Raw genomic sequence first — 19,148 nt, forward strand, 5'->3', positions numbered from 1 at the left:
CATGCAAAAAAAAAGAGGGTAATGGGCAGGTTTAATTTTAACTTGCTTTCTCATCACCATTAAATGTCAATTATCACTGTGGAATTCCAGGTGGCAGAGCACTCTAGAGATGGAGCACAGCAGACTGAGCACACCTATAGCCATGATCCTGTCTGGGCCACTGGCTGGAGAAACAGCCCTTTCTTTTTTCTATCACAGGGTGATTGGTACCAGATCATGACAGTGATGAGGCAGCTACACAATCATTCCATCCTGGAGGACCCCACAGCACTTCCCACCTGGGCTAATAGGTGCAACACCCAATTCCCTGAACATTGGCCTTGTGTAGGGGGGAAAGGCAGCAGTTTTAACAGCCTCCTGTAGCCCCACAACAACACTATACAGCAGACACTGCAGATGGTAACTTCCATAGCTGAAGTCACAGAAGTGCTGCTGATTGCAGTGTCAAGGAGAGGGAATTAACAGAACTAAGGTGAGAGCAGCTACAGAGTGGGGCCCAGTTCTACCTCCCATACTCCACGAGTAGCATCCCTCAGCTCAGCAGAACTATGCAAGGAGTATGGTCCTGCTCAGGGTGCATGAGGGTTGCAGAACCTGGCCCTTATTTTGGATGCTTCTACTGCAACACAGCAAAACAGGTGGCAAGGGATTAATTAGGGAACCTGAGGAAGAGAGAGAAAAATGACATCTGTGCCCAGCCCCTGATCCAGTCTGGGTGGAATGCCACGGCATTCCAGTTTGATTGGATGTGCTGGAAAGGATGAGACACCCCCAGCTTTCTGGGCACATGCCCTGCTCAGCACAGAGGAGGGACTTTTATGAAGAATAATAATGTGAGGCATCCCTAGATCCAAACAAAATGGGCCCCAAATAAAATGACTTTTAATTCCACTCCATGAATTCAGAGGGTGACAACAGTAGCGCTAGGATGAAGTTGTGCAGCTCTGAGCCATCGGCTTGGTCATTGCACTAGCTGAGGTGTCCACGGAAGATGGGACAACCTCATGCATAGGGGTCTCTGCTGCTATTGGTGCCATGCTGGGATCCCACCAGTTTCACATAAAATAGCAGATGGGTATCTGTACTGAGATGTGAGAACCATGCTCAACAAAATGAAAGCCTAATGCTTGTAACCATGCTCACAGCTTCCAGTGAGCCAGTTCAGAAAACTTCAAATACAGAGAGTGAAAAGTAGGTTCATGACCACTCTAAAACAGAGGAGAAACCATCCATGGGGCAAACTCAGGGCTATGATCACCCCAACAAGAAGGTCAAACTCTCACTCCTGTTTCCTTGTTTAAGCAGCTGCAGAGCAACCAGAAGCTGCCATCGAGTGCAGTGGGATATGGTCGGGCTTGCCATTTGGAACCATTTGCTGCTGTCCCTCTCTGTATTATATCTAAATGTAAGCCCCACCTCACCCCACATACAGGCCCTGAAGACCCAGAGACTCAGCCCAGAGCTCGACAGGCAGGTGGGCTTACTTTTGACTGCAAAACCCTTGCCACTCCCACCAATACATCAGTCCAATATTAAACCAGCACCGATATAAAGAAAATTGACTGTATCAGAAATTGGCCTGATGTGGCCGATAATTTGGACAATAAATGCCCGTGCATGCACGCAGTCTCTGCACAGCACACAGGCAACGAGGAGCACAGCCTGGCGGCTTGTAGAGCTGTGTGCAGCTGGTAAGTCTGTTGTGGTGGAAGTTGCAAGGGAAGGGAAGGGCCGTTGGGGGGGGGTGGGGAGGGCAGGGCAGATCAACACCCTCACAGTGAGGGAGCGAGCGAGGCTGGGGCTGGGGTAAGTGCCACTCAGCCGGGGCGGGACAGGGCACAGGGCATGGGACAGAGCCGCAGCTCATCTGGGGGATGCAGGGAGGGAACATGGTTCCCACCCCCACATGCACTCCAGGAGGGTATGGCAGGGTATATGCCCCCAGGTCTGCACGTAGTGGGGTACAGCTACAGGCTGGGGTCAGCGGCAGTGCTGGGCTCTTCCCAGTCTGAGGGAAGGAGGGGCTGGCCCAGACTGCGTTTGGGGCGGATGGCAGCAGTGCTCAGAGGGGGCTGCAGCCACTCCAAATTTTGCTGTGGCCCCCCCAATCCCCTCTCCCAGTGTCACTGCTGCCCAGCCAAGCACAGCCCAGCTCCTCCCCACCCCAGCCCCAGCCCCAGCCTGCCCCACCCCATGCAGACCCAGCAGCACATGCCCCTCCCCTCCATTGTGCCCTCCCAGAGTGTGCACAGTGGTGGGAGGCGCTCCCCCTCCCCATGCCCCCCAGATAAGCCATGGCTTCATTCTGTGCCCACCCTACCCCGGCAGGGCAGCGCCTACCCCACCCGTACCCCACTCCCTCCCTCACTATGTGGGGGCATTGATCTGCCCCCCAGACTCCTTCCCTCCTCCCTTCCCTTCCACCACAACAGACTTACCAGCTGGGCGCAGTTGTACTGGAAATCAGACTGGTATCGGCTGATATGCCTCCTTAAAAATCAATTATTGGTATCAGCCCCCAAAATCTATTGGTGCACCCTACCCTGAAGCAGTCTGATACATGGCTGAGAACCTGTTCCAAGGTTAGTTCGATGCCAGTGACTCCCGGGAGGAAAGGGCATGTATCTATTTACAATGCTGTTGCCTGACTTTGCCTCAAGAGACACAGATGGTATTTTTGTGAGGGTCTCATGAGCTGAAGCTTCAGCATTGCTGAGAACAAGATGCTCCATAGGAAAAAGTCTGTCTCAGGGCAGAAGCCCATCTGAGAGCCCAGGAGGAACTCACTCAATGAAGAGGCTGCCTGGCTTGGGGAAGTGCTTCCCCCACACTAGGTTGGGCTAATGGAAGATGCATCCTATTCAGTCAGACACAGCATGAATCTCTCCCACACAAGAGACCCCGAGATTGCAGCTGCCTCCTCCTCACTCATATTGGGACTCCAGTCCACATTTGGCTCCTGGGATGCACTAGGAGCTCAGCAGAGCAGGCTAGCTCTGTTCCCTGCTATGAGTCTAGGGCTAACCTTAGGTGGTAGCAGTAGTGCTGGGGCAAGCACTAGGAGAAAGCAGCATATACCTCTGCCTTCCAACAGCTGCTAGTACCAGGGGCCCATATAAGTCACTGCAACAGCACAGAGCCACTGGAACACAGGACTGCCCTGGGTCCCCCTTCCAGCTCATCTGCCCCACATCCACAAGACCACGCACTGACAAGGCAGCCTCAGAACTGCTGGTTTCTTGCTGCCCTAGGACCACTCCCTGGCCCCTTCGCACTGGTGCAGAGGAATGAATCCTCTCACTATGATTCGCCTCCCTGCTGTGCAGCCCCCAGTGCTGCCACAGACATCCATGCCCAGTGTGGATGCAACACAACTATTTCAGTTTAAAAGCTGTTTATACCCTTGCTGCAGTCATTTTCACAGATGCAAACTATAAAATCAGGGGCTGAACAGCAGAGATGGGCCCCAGAGGCAGCACTGTCGGCCTTTCCCCGCTGTATGATCCATTAGCCTCTGTTTACCCCAACAGAGGATGGTTGCCCCCCTTAAGTGGGCTCTGCTTTAGGTGGGCCCCTCCCACTTGCTGGGCTGACACCCTAGGCATGGTGATGTGGGGCCCCCTGCCAAGAGCTGCTTCACAGTGATGTAGGGCACTCTGGGGAATGTACCACTTTGATAATACCTGCAGAGATCTGCAGCCAGGGCAAAAGTCAGGGCAGAACCCCCACACTGGTAGGTTATACAATGGAGAGTGACCACAGGCCTCACAGCAAGCCTGCCTGAGTCCTATGGGGAACAGATCCCCCAGTTGTTGCAGCCTGGTCAGGTTGATCCCATTCAGCCCCCACATGTATCAGAATACCAGCTCGCAGCTGATGCAGCCCCTGAAACACCTCCATAGCTGACCAGCTCTTTCAGTACCTAGGCACAGGAGCAGGAAGCTAGAGACAGGGGCAGCTCTTCAAGCTGTGTATCTGGAGATAGATCCCCTCCCTCCCCAATACAACCCCCTGTCCAAGCAGCAGGCCAAGTTGAAGAACAGTCCTCTAAGTCCTAGGGCTCTGGCAACCCCAACCCATGCCTCCCCACTAAAAGGATGGCTGTGGATTAGTTGCCCAGATGTGCCCCAGCAGCTGGGGGTTGAGAGGACCATCCTATCACACAGGAAATACTGGCTCAGAAGGTCAGAGCTGCTCACCTTCTTTTTCTTCTTCAGAACAACCTTCACGCCATCCACTGAGACCATGAGACTAACTTTCTTCTTCTTGATGTTCTTGGCTTTGAACTCGTACTGGATATGGAAGAAAAGAAGGAAAGGAGGAATTAATTCACTTGTGCCACCTCATCCTGTTCTACAAAGGGTGTGTGAAGGCTTGTGTGTACCTCACACATCTCCTCCATAGGCATACACACACCCCCATGCATGCACACACAAACGCACATCGCCTGGGTACACACACTCACCCACATCACCACACAGCTGTAGGCACATCCCTGTATGGACATATTTATCTGCATGCACACAAAGCCAGCAAATGCTGTTTCATGAGGGCAGGGGTCTCCACCTCCCCATTTCCATTTCCTGCTCCCCTTTTTTACTTCTCTCTCTCTCATGTGCACACACAGCACAGGAGAAACATACTGATACCCAGTGTGCCATATCACTTGGACTCGTGGTTATGAGCCAGCATTCGGGGGGGCTGCTAATGTGACAGTGCTCAAGGCATTGTTTTCCCAAAGGCTGTTGGCATGGCACTGACACCAGCCCATGCACGGGGACTGATAGTCAGGGCCATCCCCAGCGGGGGTAAATTGGGGCGACTACCCCGGGCCCCAAGCTTTGGAGGGCTCCGCAGAGCTGGGAGAAACAGTGGCTCCTCATCCAGCTGCTCGCTACCCCCTGCCGCTAATGCTGCTGCTGCCGCCATCAGCAGCAGCAGCTTCTTTGGGTCCAGGGCCCATGGGATCAGAGTGGGGGTGGGGCCCTGCATGGGCTGATTTGCCCTGGGCCCTGCAGCCTGCTTGGGTCAGCTCTGCTGATAGGCCTTGCTCCTGGCAGTGAAGTCTTCTGAAGAGTAAGTGTTGTTGTCCCATGCCTGCAAGGGGATGTTTATCCTTGGTAACGAGGCCACCTCACTCCCATCTGGCACCAAGGCCTGCCCAGATACATGGCAATGAAACCCAGCTATGCTTTCCCATGACAACAAAGGCCAGCAGCAATGCTGCCCGTACTCATAGGGATGGGAGGAACATGGACTAAGCCTCTCTGGTGAAAGGAGGGCCAAGGCCTTTTCCTCCCCTCCTGTAAACATTAGGCTGGGGAAAACCCTGTCCATGAGACCATAAAGCGAGAGGAAAGATATCCCCTCATCACTGCATGACTTGCCTTGGGGTAGGCCACCCTGTTCCTTCTATCAGCCCTTCCTCCTTTCCCTAGGGCAGGGGGTTCCCAATGTCTATGTGCCCAAGGGCACATTCAATTTAAAAGAGAAAACAGCAGGTGCCAATGTGAATATTAAACTCCTGGATACACGCAGGCGCATAGTTTTGTTTGGGGAGGGAGTAGTAAGCGCCACTCCGTCACTGCATCAGTCAGACCAACTCAGTCTCATTTTGGCAGCCGTTGCGTACAGCCTGTGAAAAAAATGTTGAAGTGTTGCTGTTCTGAGTTCAATTGGCAGTGACAGCATTTTTTGTTGGAATAATGATTTTTACTGATCAAGAAAATGCGCGTGGGCACCTGAATAAACCTCGGGGGGTGCCACAGCACCTGCGGGCACCGCTGCCCTAGGGAGTGCTCTTCATTGATTCCCTGAGGGCTCTGACATATAGCTTAACTAGGCCCCCATCTCAAACCTCTGCCAGGCTCTTCTCTCAAACCTCACCCCCTCCAGTAGTCCATGAATTGGGGGAGAAGGGCAGGATCTTCTGCATAGCAGATCTAACAGCATTCACCCACAGCTCCTACAAACCCCAACTTGTCAGCCTCCACTCCAGTCACAGCTGGAGGGGGCACTGGTGGAGCCAAGTAAGAGGGAGACGCAGGTTTGAAGAGATCTGGGAAGAGGCCACAGTTGGTTCGTCCTCTTCCCTGGCGTGCCATTACATCAGCAGTGCTGCTTCCCACAAGTTTCTCTTGCTGCTCTGGGATCATGGGGCTCTCTCTCCACTCCAAAGACACTATAGCCTCAGACATGCTGACATCTATTAAACTGAATGGCAGTCGCACTAGTGTTTTTGCTAAATCCTATGTGTGCACTCATTGCTGGGGGGGGGGTTGTCTGTGTGTCAAGAGACAAGGGAATGGGGAGGGTGGGGTTCTCTGCCTTTACCCTCATATACATGCAATGAGCTGGCTCCCATCCAGCAACCCCTAGCACAGGAGCCAGCCAAACAGAGGAATTGGGGCATTGCTGTATTTCAGACCCAGCTCCACTGCAGCACCCGCTTTGGTAAGTCATTTCTATGCAGATCCCAGCCCCAGCTTCAAAGGCTGCACCAAGTGCTGGGCACCTTCTTCTGGCATTAGCAATGGCCTGTGATGTATGGGCTCTGGCAGCTCACAGTTGATGGGCAAGAAAAAAACTATGAGGCCCAACCTGCAATTTAAATGATAAAAGCACTAAAAATACAATTCCCCAAAGCCATTTAAGACCTGCCGATGGGGACAGGAGATACAGATGAATCAGGAGAGAACACAGCCTGCGGGCTGCAGCATGAGTGACAGCTCTTTTGCCTTGCCACCGCCACTAGCTGGCCCCAGCTTCCCCAGGAGGAATGCAACATATGTGAATGTGCATCTTTAGGGGAAGAAAGTAGAAATGGAGCAAATTTGCAGACACAAGGCAAATCCATACTCCTTACTGCAGGGCTACTAGGAGAAAGAAGGCTTCCATATACCCACAAGGCCAATATACAACCCCCACCTGTCCACATGCCTAGGATGCTCACTGCTTCATCCTAGGCAGAGACACTGTGGATGAAAGGGAACTCAGGTCTGACCCTTGGCTTCACTGCAGAACACACCAGTGAAGCAGCCCATGGCAATAGGTATCTAATAGACGCAGATAATCATCCACTAAGAGCCGGATTAACATCCCAGCCTCCCCAACCCCACCCAATGCCCACACATAGCTGCCCCAAAACAGTCTCTCTTTGGAGTCAGTGAACCTCTAAAGTGATAGAGATGCACAAACAGCTGATAATCTTTTTGCAAATGGGTGCTGTATCTCAGTGGGGTGGGAGGAGACAAGCTATAGAGAACTTGTGAAAGAGAAGGTGGATCTTGCACTCGAAGATGACAGCACGCAGTTTGCCATGGCGCAATGGGACATGCAGGGAGTTTGGCCATTCACTGAGGGGACCAGACTGCTCAGTTACTTCCTACTAAATTAAAGCAAACCCATAAAATACATTTAAAAACCTGCAGATGTTTAAGTGCCTGCATACCTCACAACCAGTCCTTGAGCAGAGTAGTAAAATTTGGAGATAGAAGGGCTGCAGGCAGGAAGGGTGGTTTCCTGTTGAAGGCCTCTCTCCTGCAAGTGGCTAGGTTTTCCCACCACTACATGCAGCAGGCATGTCCAGGGCAGTGAGTCCCATGCACAGGATCACAGCCATCTTGCAGTAGATGTTGGTGACAAGCTGCACACGTCAAAAACAAAGGTTCCCCATTGTACATTCCCAACCAACTGATTTTTCTTGTACCTGTGATTTCACCTGGACAAAGCATACATACCCTCCCCTCCTTCCGTACAAAGAGCCCAGCTGGGATTTTCCACTTCACTGTCCTTCTAAGAATCCCTAGAGATCCCCCAGGTCCCAAAGCTGTAACCTGAAACCCACCACAGGAAGGTCACAATTTAACCCTAAAAAGATGACTCCTGCAATAACTGTCTTCTAAGTCCCCAAGCCTCATTGGAGTCATGCAAGGAGAACTTCTGTTAGTGCTGAACCTGTTTTTCTTTAACTGACTATGAATGCAGTTGGCTGAAAGAGACACTAGTCTTTACCTTGGATGACTTTAAGCTGCGCTGTCCAAGCTAGAGAATGGCCTGGGGTAGGTCTGTAACAGTGCCCAGGCACCCCTCATTAGGACTCATGACACCCCTCCATAACTTTTGTGAATGGAGTGGCACCTACTTTCAAAAACTAATTTCTATATTATACTGCTCATCTCATTGTACAGGGGCCAGGCAATGCGGGTGAGGGATCAATTAGGCAGGGACAAACCTGAGCCTGTGCTTATTTGCTGATCTCCTCACACCTCAAGTAACACTTCAAAGTATCTGGCAGCACCCGTAGGTGCCATGGGACCTGAGTGAGAATCACTGGTCTAAAACCTGCCTTCTTGATTCATTACTCTGAGTGATAATAAACCCCACATTTTGTTTCCTACATGGCAAAGCCCTAAGTCTTCTGTCTTGGGCTATCAAGAGCACTATTTAATTTGAGCTTCTTCTGTAGAGGAGGCAGCCATCTGAGAAACATCTCAGGGTTACCGAGAGTTTACTTAAGGATGGTCCTAAATGACTACCATCCCCACTTCTGAGGTGAAGTCAAAGGTCCTCCCAAGCCTAACAGATCATGGGACAAGCATGGCTAAAGCACATCAGCTTCCAAGGCCAATGGCATACATGAGAGTGATGTGGCCAATGTCCCATCTGTCCATCTTTGACTCTCCAGCTAGGTACCTGTTTACAGATGGGGTAGCTTGGGGCAGCCTTTCGCATCAGGGCTTGAACTCACTCTCCTGGAGTCGGGGACAGAGCTCAGCCACCACACCCCAAATGAAGACATGCGTTATAGCAAATGTGTTAATGAAGCACATGGCATGTGTGACTGGGATGGAACCTATACAGGACTCCAGAAAGGGAACCAGGCCCAAGAGAGGTGCCAAAGCCCCTTGGTACACTTCTCCAGCAAGAACTGCAGGAGGTGAGTGGGGCCAGCTCCTCAAAGGAGTTAATAGGCTCAATGGACTAAGTTCCCTTGTAAATTCAGAGGTCTGAATGGGAACCAAGCTTTTCTGCAAATCTGGCTCACAATACTAGGAGGCCACCTTGCCCTGCCCCACAACTCATTAGCACAATCGCTCTGGTGAGTTCAGGGACTCTTTAGGATGCATTTGCAAAGCAATAAAACACAGTTCTAGCCAATAAAATGCTAATAAACTCCATGCCCAGTGGGGCCCTCTAATGAAACACTAACCATAATTAAATAGCAAATAAACCCAGAAGAGAGTTCAATAAAGTGGCAATTCAACAGAGGCAGCAGCTGGCAGCCCCTTTTTCCCAGATTCATGGGATCTCTCAGACGCTAGCCAAATGCCAGTGGGAGATGGGCTCAGGGAGAAGAGGAAAGGCAGAATGGAAATCTTTCACCTTGCAGAGCTGCTTCTTCAGGGAACCGAGTTGCAGGTGGAGCCTTCACAAAGGACATTCTAACGGACTCGACACTATTATGCAAACAGCCCCACTGACCAGCCAGTCAGGACACTGCTGCCGTTCTTCGGCTCTGCAGCTCTGGTGCTCAGATTTGGATCTGTCCCTGACATAATGCGACTTCAACCGAGTCACAGAGGAAAGGAGCTGACCTTGTGTCACCTCTGCATTCCCAGCTGCAGGAAGGGAATGTGTATGAGGGGGATGGGGGAGAGCAGAGGAAGGGTTGCCCTTGCAGCTGCAGGGATAAGGGAGGATTTAGTGTGCATTTCCCCTCTGCCACCCCTTGTTTCCTTTCCTGTTGTTTGGAGACACTTGGAGGGGTGCTGGGGGCTCAGTGCAAATGAGGCCTCTTGGCAGCTTTTAGTACAGGGCAAAGGACCTGGGGGTGGAGGGTATGGTATACTGGGTAGGCAAGGTTCTTTGGGTAGATGTGGTATCTTTTAGTAGACCAACTAAAAAGTTGGACAAATTGTTCTTTGCAAGCTTTTGGACACAAGCACCTTCTTCTGGGTGGAACACAGAGGTAGTCTGACTGCTCTACTCCAAGCAGAGTTGCGGGGGACACAGACCCGGCACCCTCTCCAATGAAAAGGCAACAGATCAAATTCAACCAGGTTCTTTGTACCAGAGGGGACCAGTTTTTGTGGATGATGAATCAATAGAATTCCACCAAAAAGACAACCTGAACAAATTGTCCCCATCCACTGTGCTCCTTCAGGAAAGCACCTGTCTCCTTGTGCCACTTGCCTTCAAAAGCAATGCTTGAGCCTGCTGAGAGGCAAGGGTGTGTTGTACTGGGCAGATGCCTCAGCAGTACAAGTCCAATGCGCAACCCAAGTGCACTGCTTGCACGTACATAGCTCATACACCTGGCAGTACCCATCTGCCCCATGTTGGAAGGCCTGGCCATGTTCCAATGCAAACCCTTTGCTCTGTCAGCATGCAAGAGAAGGCAAGCATGACCTTTTGGTAGGAGGTCTAGGAAGGAGCTAGGGAGGACAGAGGACAAATTGGTGCTGCTTCTACCACTTATACAGAGATTACAGCAAACCTGGGATGGTAGGAGCAAGAAGAAAAAGTAACACGGGGCATGGCCAGTGGCATTACAACAGTCAGGCACTGCCTCGAATGGGACTGGTGAGAAACCTGGAGAGACTGGGAGAAGAAACAGATGCAAGAGAAAGGGGAGAGTAGCTAGAGGTAAAGGTGGAACAAGGAGAGACAGACCAAGGCAGAGGGGAGAGGCACTGCAGGTTCTCGTGAGACAGCTGGGCTATAGGTCCAATACATGTGCCTACCATTCCACTTGTGCCTCTAGCACTGCTGCTATCCAGTGGGAAACTTTTTCTTACAGAATCCAATGGATTTCACCCCACCGGTATACTCCAGCAGCATGGACAGAACAGATGAAGGACAATCATCATACTTTCCAGATGGAACGGAACATAGAGACCCCAAGGCCCAGGTTTTATTCCACTTTCTGGGTGCCTAAATGCAACCTTATTTCACCTGAGTTCCTGAAAAACCGTTAGCATGCCTACTTTGCTGCTGGAGTTTCAGTGCTGTTGTGGGGGAGGAGCAGAGGTTGCTGGCAAGGATGGAAAATGCCACTGAATGGACTTAAAGATTGTCCTTGGCAACCATAGCAACCAACTCCACATTGAAAGCTCACAGCCACTCTCTCTGCCATGACCTTTGCTCAGCCTGGCTCTGGAGCTCTGCAAGCCCAAGCCCATGGGTTGCGGGGCAGAAGGCATCTTCCTGGAATTGCAGCAATAAAAGGACTGTGAACAAGGGCACCATGGCAAAGGAAGCTGTCCAGAAGCGGGGGAGGCTTGGAGGCTTTGCATAGCTGGCCTCCTCCCCAGATCTGCTGGTAGAAGCACTGACTCTACAGCCTGAGGGTGGCTCTGAAGGAAAGTGATACTGGAATCTACTTGGAGACCCCTGCCAATGATCTGAGCTGGGAAAAACTACATGGAGCTGATTTTAGCCGCAAGGGACACACTGAACAAACCCAAACTGGCTGTGAGGTCCCTCTTACAGTCTACCTGTAAGGTTGTTCCCTTCCCAGACTGTAAGGGTGGTAAGGCTGAAAGCACAGCTTTGCTGGGAATCCAGACAACAGCGGCAACTGGCTGGGCTGGGCAGTGTTTAACTGTCCCACCAACTCGCCTCGCCACCTAGACTACTGCAGAGACAAGCCAGCTCACAATGCCTCCTCCTCAGCTCATGCCTACCTTGGCAGTGATGAGGTACAGCAAGTACCCACATCATAAAGGACCACTTGCCCAGCAGGAAGACAGAGCTCAGCACAACACTTCAAAAGATATAGGGCACACTGAAAAACAGTAATTAGAGGTCTCAGAGCCATGACATACATGGAAAGGTTGGGAGAACTGGGAACCTGGAGAAGACTGAAGGAGGGATTCTATAACAGTCCTTAAGTATAGACAGGGTGATTATAAAGAGGAAGGGGACAAACTACTGTGTGGCTACATGGGACAGGACAAGTAGTAACCATTGGAAAATGCAACAAGGTTGAAGTTCATGAAGAAGTTTCTACTGTGAAGGTGGTGAAGCATAAGAACACACAGACCTAGGGGGGCTGTGAAATCTTCATCCTAGGAAGTTTTCCAGAGCAGGGTGGACAGACACTTGGCTGAGATGATTTAGTCAGGGATGATCCTGCCCTGAGCAGGCAGCAGGACAAGATGATCTCCCAAAAGTCCTTCTGGACCAATTTTTCTATGATTCTGACACCAGATGAGATAAATAACAGCAGTGGTGTTGTACAGGACTGCCAGGGGGTAGAGATATAGGTTATAGGTATATTTACTGCCAACAAACCTGATGCGTTACACTGGTGTGTGATGGTCTGTCCTCACCCTGAAAGACTGAAGGACCTCTGACAAAACAGTTTATCCAAGAGAAGGTTAAGAGATGATGGGATGACAGCATAGTCATGGAGAGAGGGTTTCTTCTACCACTGGGCACTTTAACCCAGCAGGCAATGCTATAAAAAAAATTCACTAACTGGGAGCTGAAGCCAGACAAATCCAAGCTAGAAACAAGGCATAATATTTTTTTTTTTTAAGAACTAGGTTAACTGATGACTGGAACAACTTGCCTAGGGACATGGTAGAGTCTCTGTCACTACAAATGAAGATCGATGACTCCCAAACAACACCCTGTAACCTCCCCAGAAGTTCTGGACCTGATGCTGGACCATCTGGGATGAGATTCTCTGGCTGGTTTTCTAGAGTAGGGCAGACTTAAGAGGCCCCTCTGGCTTTTCCATCTGTGAGTGGGGAAGTTGACTCCCCAGCCTACAAACAACAATTAAAAGCACCACAGCTGAGCAAAGAGCACAGAAGTGAGAAGGGAGAGGCTGGCATTTCTCAAAGCAGCCTCATGAAATGTTAATGGCATCTAGGTTGGCACTGCCCACAAGTGGGACTTAATCATTGGGCTGAACTTGGAACATGCCTCTCACTAGGTCCCTGGGAGACTGGCATATTTGGTAGAAAAGCATCTGCAAGCACACCCTGTGCTAGCACACTCCTCCATGGAGTGAGACTTGCCTGGAAGCCCAGATCCCTGTGCCCACATTTTAATGAGTGGAGGGAACTGCCCTGCTACCCTATACTTTCTATGCCTGGGCTGTTCTTCTGCTGCAGCTGTGCTGAGCCTGGGGTTAATTTATTGTTATGAAAGTGTCTCTTGCAAATGTCAGTCTGGGGTTGTACTGGCCAGGAGACCTAGCTTGGCAGCAGTAGGGCAGGAAGCCATATGACTGAATTGCAGTAATGCACCCTCCTTATCCACTGCCAGAGGGCAGCTTTCAATGCCCTCAGCCCTAATTCCTTTTCCCAGGGCATCCTTCCATAGCAGCTGCTGCCAGAGTTACTGGGAGGTTGCCATGTACCACAGGGGCTCCAGGGGAAGGGGGAGCTGGGTACTTGGAAGAGATGCTGGAAAGAGAAAGGCAGGAGCAGGGCGTTGCAACAGGAAAGGAAGGTAACATAAGTGTGTTCAGCCCAGCATGGAAAGACAATGAAATCCCACAGCCCCATGCCCAGGTAAAGCCAACCTAACACACACACATGCACCAAGGCCTCTGGTCCAGCCCACTATGTGGATTATCATGCCACTGTGTAGCCACAGAACCAGCTTCAAAAGCAGCTGCTCTTCACCTTCCCCTACCCTGTCTCATTCTCTGTAAAAATAGGACAATGGTGCGTTAACCAAGGGGCCATGCTCCAAGATCCCCAAATGGATGGTGGTAAAGTATCAGCCAGGGCCAAGTCTGTGAAGATCAGGTATTTCAGTCAGTGACTTGATCCTGTCATGCTCAGGACTACTAAGTAAAAGAGAGCTGCAGGCAACACATCATGCCAGAGACTGGCTGAGGAGAAGGCAAACCTAGGCTTGGCCACGAGGAAGAACCATTGCTCCTGCTATAGCTTCACATGAGCAACCAGAACCTGCCCAGCTTGAGCGGATGTAGAGCAGAGGTTCCAAAACTTTTTCTTATTGTGCACCTCCTTCCATATTTAACAGCTGCCTGTGTATCCCTACCAGCATGCCTTTTATATTTTAACCCTTTAAATGCCAATTACTGTTAGAATGAAAATTAAATCCGCCATTGCACAATTTCTCTTGGGTACCCCCCCAGAGATGAAGTGCATACCCCAGGGGGTATGCAGGTGTACTGGTGTACCAGTTTGGGATCCCCTGACCTAGAGATAAGACAACTTTTTGTTGAGGCTTCCAAGGAGATGATGTGGATGCAGTTACCATAGCAATTATTGCTGCTGCTCCTCTTCAGCTCACAAGAGGGACTTTCTGCAGGGGAAACCCCAAGGGAGTGATATAGTGAGGGAACAGCAGGAAGGTGGGGAGGGGGGTGCAAGAGCAGCAAGAAGGCAGTGTGATGCCAAGACAGCTGCAGAATTAGGCATGTGGGGGGCTGCAGGAAGGAGAGTGATTGTTCATGCCTGCTGCACCTACTCACTGGGCCTGTGTGGGTTGGGCTGACCTGTGGCATTCTGCAGGGCGCCCGTCTGCATCTGCGTGTGTGCAGAGCTATGCTCTCAACTGGGAGCTTGGGTTCAAAGAAAACCTCAATAATGCAGGACAAGTAAAAAAAACAAGGCTGTTTTTTCACTCTGACCTCGGGTCAAAACTGCCCTGTTCATCTCAATCAGTTCCTAACATGGAAATATTTTTGTTAACACTTTCACTGCTGTCTGGTTCAGCAGAACCATCCATCCAGCCTGTGGACATCCCCTACCCACTCTTGCTGTTTTGGAAACTCAAGAGAAATACCTCTGACGATCAGCAGCACTGAGGCAGGGGCTGGCAAACGCAACTGCCTGCTTAGCTTGTGCTGAGAAGACTCAGGACAGCTGTATCTTCAGTCCCCTCCATGCAACCCCCAAAGATGTGCTAGGATCACCTAGTAACATGTGGTCTGTTATTGATTGATCACTATCTGCTTGTCAGAATGCTATTAAAAAAGTGCACGGGAAAAACCAAAATCAGATTTTCTCAAGGCACTCAGATCTCACTCTGCTCCCAGTGAAGACACTGATTGCAACTGGAGCAGAAGTAGAGCCATGCTGATTACATCTGATACTCCCCTGCTAACTGAATTAGTAGGCAACCATCGAATCTCGGGGTCATGATATACATGTAAGAGGTGTAGTCAGGTGCCTTATGAAATCACTTGTATGAAGTCATGCAACCATCGCATCAAGACCTTCAATACGTATGGCTAGGAAACAGTATAGTTTCATAGTTTCTAGGGTCGGAAGGGACCTGAGCAGATCATCTAGTCCGACCCCCTGCCATGGCAGGAAAGAGTACTGGGGTCAAATGACCCCAGCAAAATGTTCATCTAACCTCCTCTTAAACACCCCCAGGGTAGGAGCCTGCACCACTTCTTTTGGAAGCTGGTTCCAGACCCTAGCCGCCCTGACCGTGAAGTAGTGCCTCCTGATATCTAACCTAAACCTACCCTCTGCCAACTTGTGACCGTTATTCCTGGTCACTCCTGGCGGTGCTCGGGGGAACAGTGACTCCCCCAGTGCCTGCTGGTCCCCCCTGACTAGTTTATAACAGGCCACAAGATCCCCCCTCAGCCTTCTCTTTTGGAGGCTGAACAGGTTCAGGTCCCGCAGCCTGTCCTCATAGGGCCTGCCCTGCTGCCCCCTGATCATACGAGTGGCCCTCCTCTGGACCCTCTCCATGCTGTCGACATCCCTCTTGAAGTATGGAGGAGTGGAGGCTACCCAAGACCTACCATCCACTGAGACCAAGTCCAGACTGGGCCCAGATGTTCAGTGCATTGATGGTTGTAGCTTCTGCCAGAGAGCAACAGATAAGAACTGCTGCTGACTGCCTAATGCCTCAGCAAAGGTGCATTTCTGTCCGAGCGATGTCCCTTAGTATTTCTCCAACCAAACGGCACCCACCAGGCAGTAGGGGTAACTGAATTAGGCTTCCAGATAATCTATGATTTGGACTGGTTAATGTTTTCATACGCTTAGTTATGCTACTGTTCCAGCTTTGCACTGATATTTACACCCAAAAAGCAAACCATGGGTGATAAGAAAGACCATTAGTGCTCCCCCTCTACAGCAGGTCTACCTGTAGCAGCTGACTTAACCACTAGCCAGAGCAGCCCCAGAACGGTTCTTCACCAAACCAGATGTCATCAATACCATTGACCATATACATGCATGACAGAGACTCTTCTTCTCTCAACTGACCTAAAAAGTTTTTCCTGAATGTCAAAGCAGGGGGAAGTCTCTCCTAGCACATCCACACACTTGAGCGATTACTGGTATAAGATGCCCGAAAGCACCGCTGATGAGCCAGCTCTGCCCAGGCAGACATATTGAGCTCAGGAAGAAGGGGACTGGGTGTGCATTTGAAGACAATGGATGCCTAGTGTATGAGTATCTGCCTCTACCAAAGATGGGCATCCAAATGCAGATGCTTCCCTACAGGCAAAGACCCATTCATTAGGCTCCTCAGAAGGTCCTAAGACTGTACAGAGCCTAGACCCTAGGGGAATTAAGATAATTGCTAGACACTTGGGAGAGTTGGTCACAGCTTCCAGCAATGACCTTGGGTAAGCTGTTCAAGGCCAGATTTTCACATGTAATTAGGCACCTCAGCTTGTAGAGTGGCACCAACTGAGATTTTCAAAAGTGCCTCACTTCTCACAGGCTGCTGATATCCTTGGTGTCTCAGGACTTTTGAAAACTTGGCCTTTCATTTGTACATCTCAGGTTTGCCATAATGCTCCCTTAGTCTGATGTACCCAGTTGCCCTGCAAGCACCTGAGGCAGGGACTGATTGACTACTTTGGGGGCTTCTAAATACTAATGCAAGGCAAATATAACCAATGCTCCTAAATGCAAGGCAAATACTTTCTGCTCAGGAGGCGTAAATCCCAGGCAAGCTTTCTACTCCCATTATGCATTGGCCCCTGCAGCCTGTACATCTACTGCATTTTGAACTGACAGCCATGGGCCTTCAAATGGTTCAGAATCCAGTGGAGGGACATCCAAATAGGTAGCATGACCTTTAATTTTAAAATTAACTTGCTAGTGGAATGATGTATGTACTTACAGTATTTAATTTGGCCACTTGGTGTCCCTGTCTGCCTGACAGAGTTGAAGACACCATGGTTTCTAGCAATCACAGGAGACCTAGCTGGAATTTGAGCTATGTGGAAACTTTCTGGTTTGGTATAGCAGCTGCTTAAGTATGCATATAGCCTGTTTAGCAGGATCTGTATTTCTGATGTGTCACGACAATCACATTGGATCAGACCACTGGTTCCTATGGCTCAATATCTTATCCCTTTGTTTTGTGTGCTTTAATATAGGATGTAGTATATTGTGGCAATGTCTCTTAAAATGAGTCACACAATCCCCACAGGGTCTCTTGGTAGAGGAGGGATTGCCTTGGTACCTGTAGAAGCCACTATTGTCTGGTGACTAAACGAAGAGAGGTTTGGTTTAAATGTTTCATCTTTGGACTCACTCATGGTTCCTGATGGACAGAAAGCACAGCTGCTAGAAAGCACAGAAGGACACTATTTTGGTGGAAATACCAGCAAGCCATTATCTTAGCAGTCCATTATCTTTCCTCTATCAATGGCTATAATGATGCACAATGCTTCAGAAAGCCCCAAGAGTGCACTTGGCTATTTGTGCAATGCTTTTGGGAGTCAGGCTGGACAGGAAGAGGACTCTTATAGCAATCAGCTTGTACACTGCAGCACGGTGACTAGTTACCCTGATTTGAACCTTTACCAATATAACCGAGCAAACAGAAACCAAAATGTATGATTTTTTAAAAGAAATGTCTTGGGTTTGAAACCAATCAGATGGTTTTCCGTGGTTTGACTCACGCTTGTTGAATACCTGCAATCAGCAGGAGCAAAGGAAAGCTGTGATTTGGGTTTTAATATTTTAATTTTTGGTCAAAACACCGCCAACTTCCCAAGAGGAATACAGGTGCAGCAAAAAAGCACCAAAATAGGAACAAAGACAAGAAAGGAAGTTTCACTATTTGTTTCCAGGCCACAAGCAGGGAGATACTGCGAAGTCGCAGCCTGCTGAACCTCCCACTAACTGAGAGAGAGAACTAACTAGAAACATTGGCTGAAGGCATAAATGATGCATATGATTTTCCAAAGTCAAAGTCATGGTTAAAAGAAGAGTTAAGGTTGCTTAGAGAGAATTTTTCGTCTGTGCCAATGACCTCGCTTCACTGTCCAAGCCAAGGATTTTGCCCATATTAAAGCTACTCTGCTCTCAGTCTATAAGAAGTAATTATAGGCCAACTTATAAATGCAAGCAATTCTCTCATCTCTGGAACCATAATGCCAACAGACAACTAAACATTGTCTGGAATGAGGTACCACTTACCATTGCCGGCATGTTGGACTGTGTGACAAAAGGGACAGTGCCCGTCCCCAAAATACCCCACAATCCCCGGCCAACCCAGGACGGGTCGAGCAGGGGACTCTGGGAAAAGGGAGACCTTGCCTTTAGAACAGGGAGAGCCGCAGCTGTGGTGATGTGCAGCACCACCCCCGCAATTTAAAAGCTCCCTGTCAATCAATCTAGGTGGTGCCCAGCTGACGATGTCAGCCGCAGGAAATTTAGAAGGCACGCAGAGTACCGACAGAGAGAGAGAAGAACTGCCTCTGGGCCAGCACAGGCGGTCTTGGGGCAGTGAGGCAATGGGGTGCTAGGGCCCCTAGCAAACCATCGGCATGGGGCAAGGAGGCCCCAACAGGCTGAAGCCAAAGCAACTGGTCCAGCCTGGCTTGAGGCCAGCTCCCATTGGGAGTACAGAGGACAACAGAAACTCAATCAGGGCACTTGCCCTTAACTGAATTGTTAATTCCTCCATAGCGGAGGCTTTTGCATTGTGTTTTTTTAGTTTTTTTAATAACATTGGCTTTGATTTAGTGACGTCACAGAGACCAGGGCCTAGAGAGTAGGGAGCAGGCCGACAGTCACGAGAGGGCCAGAGAAATGCTATCTGACTTGGCCAGCAATGCACTAAAAAAGCGGGAGTCAGGACATCGGGTGACGAATGCCGGGACTGGATGTAACTGAAGCTATGGCATACAACCATAATCCCTCAACACCTTTGCTTGGCATGTGGCT

The 19,148-nt window shown here is 50.0% G+C and overlaps 1 protein-coding gene across 2 annotated transcripts in view; it reads right to left on the reverse strand.

Annotated features, from left to right (window-relative positions):
* The window catches only part of LOC149863951 (carboxyl-terminal PDZ ligand of neuronal nitric oxide synthase protein-like), a 143,102-nt gene that overhangs the window by 44,898 nt on the left and 79,056 nt on the right, over window positions 1–19,148 (reverse strand). For both annotated transcript variants that reach the window (XM_090047424.1, XM_090047423.1), the window contains exon 3: window positions 4,200–4,292. In XM_090047424.1, the coding sequence (XP_089903550.1) occupies window positions 4,200–4,292 (93 nt within the window). The remainder of the gene's footprint in view (window positions 1–4,199; window positions 4,293–19,148) is intronic.

This window comes from Crocodylus siamensis, chromosome 5 (assembly GCF_052110815.1).
Source record: "Crocodylus siamensis isolate JL-2025a chromosome 5, ASM5211081v1, whole genome shotgun sequence".
NCBI classification, from domain to species: domain Eukaryota; kingdom Metazoa; phylum Chordata; order Crocodylia; family Crocodylidae; genus Crocodylus; species Crocodylus siamensis.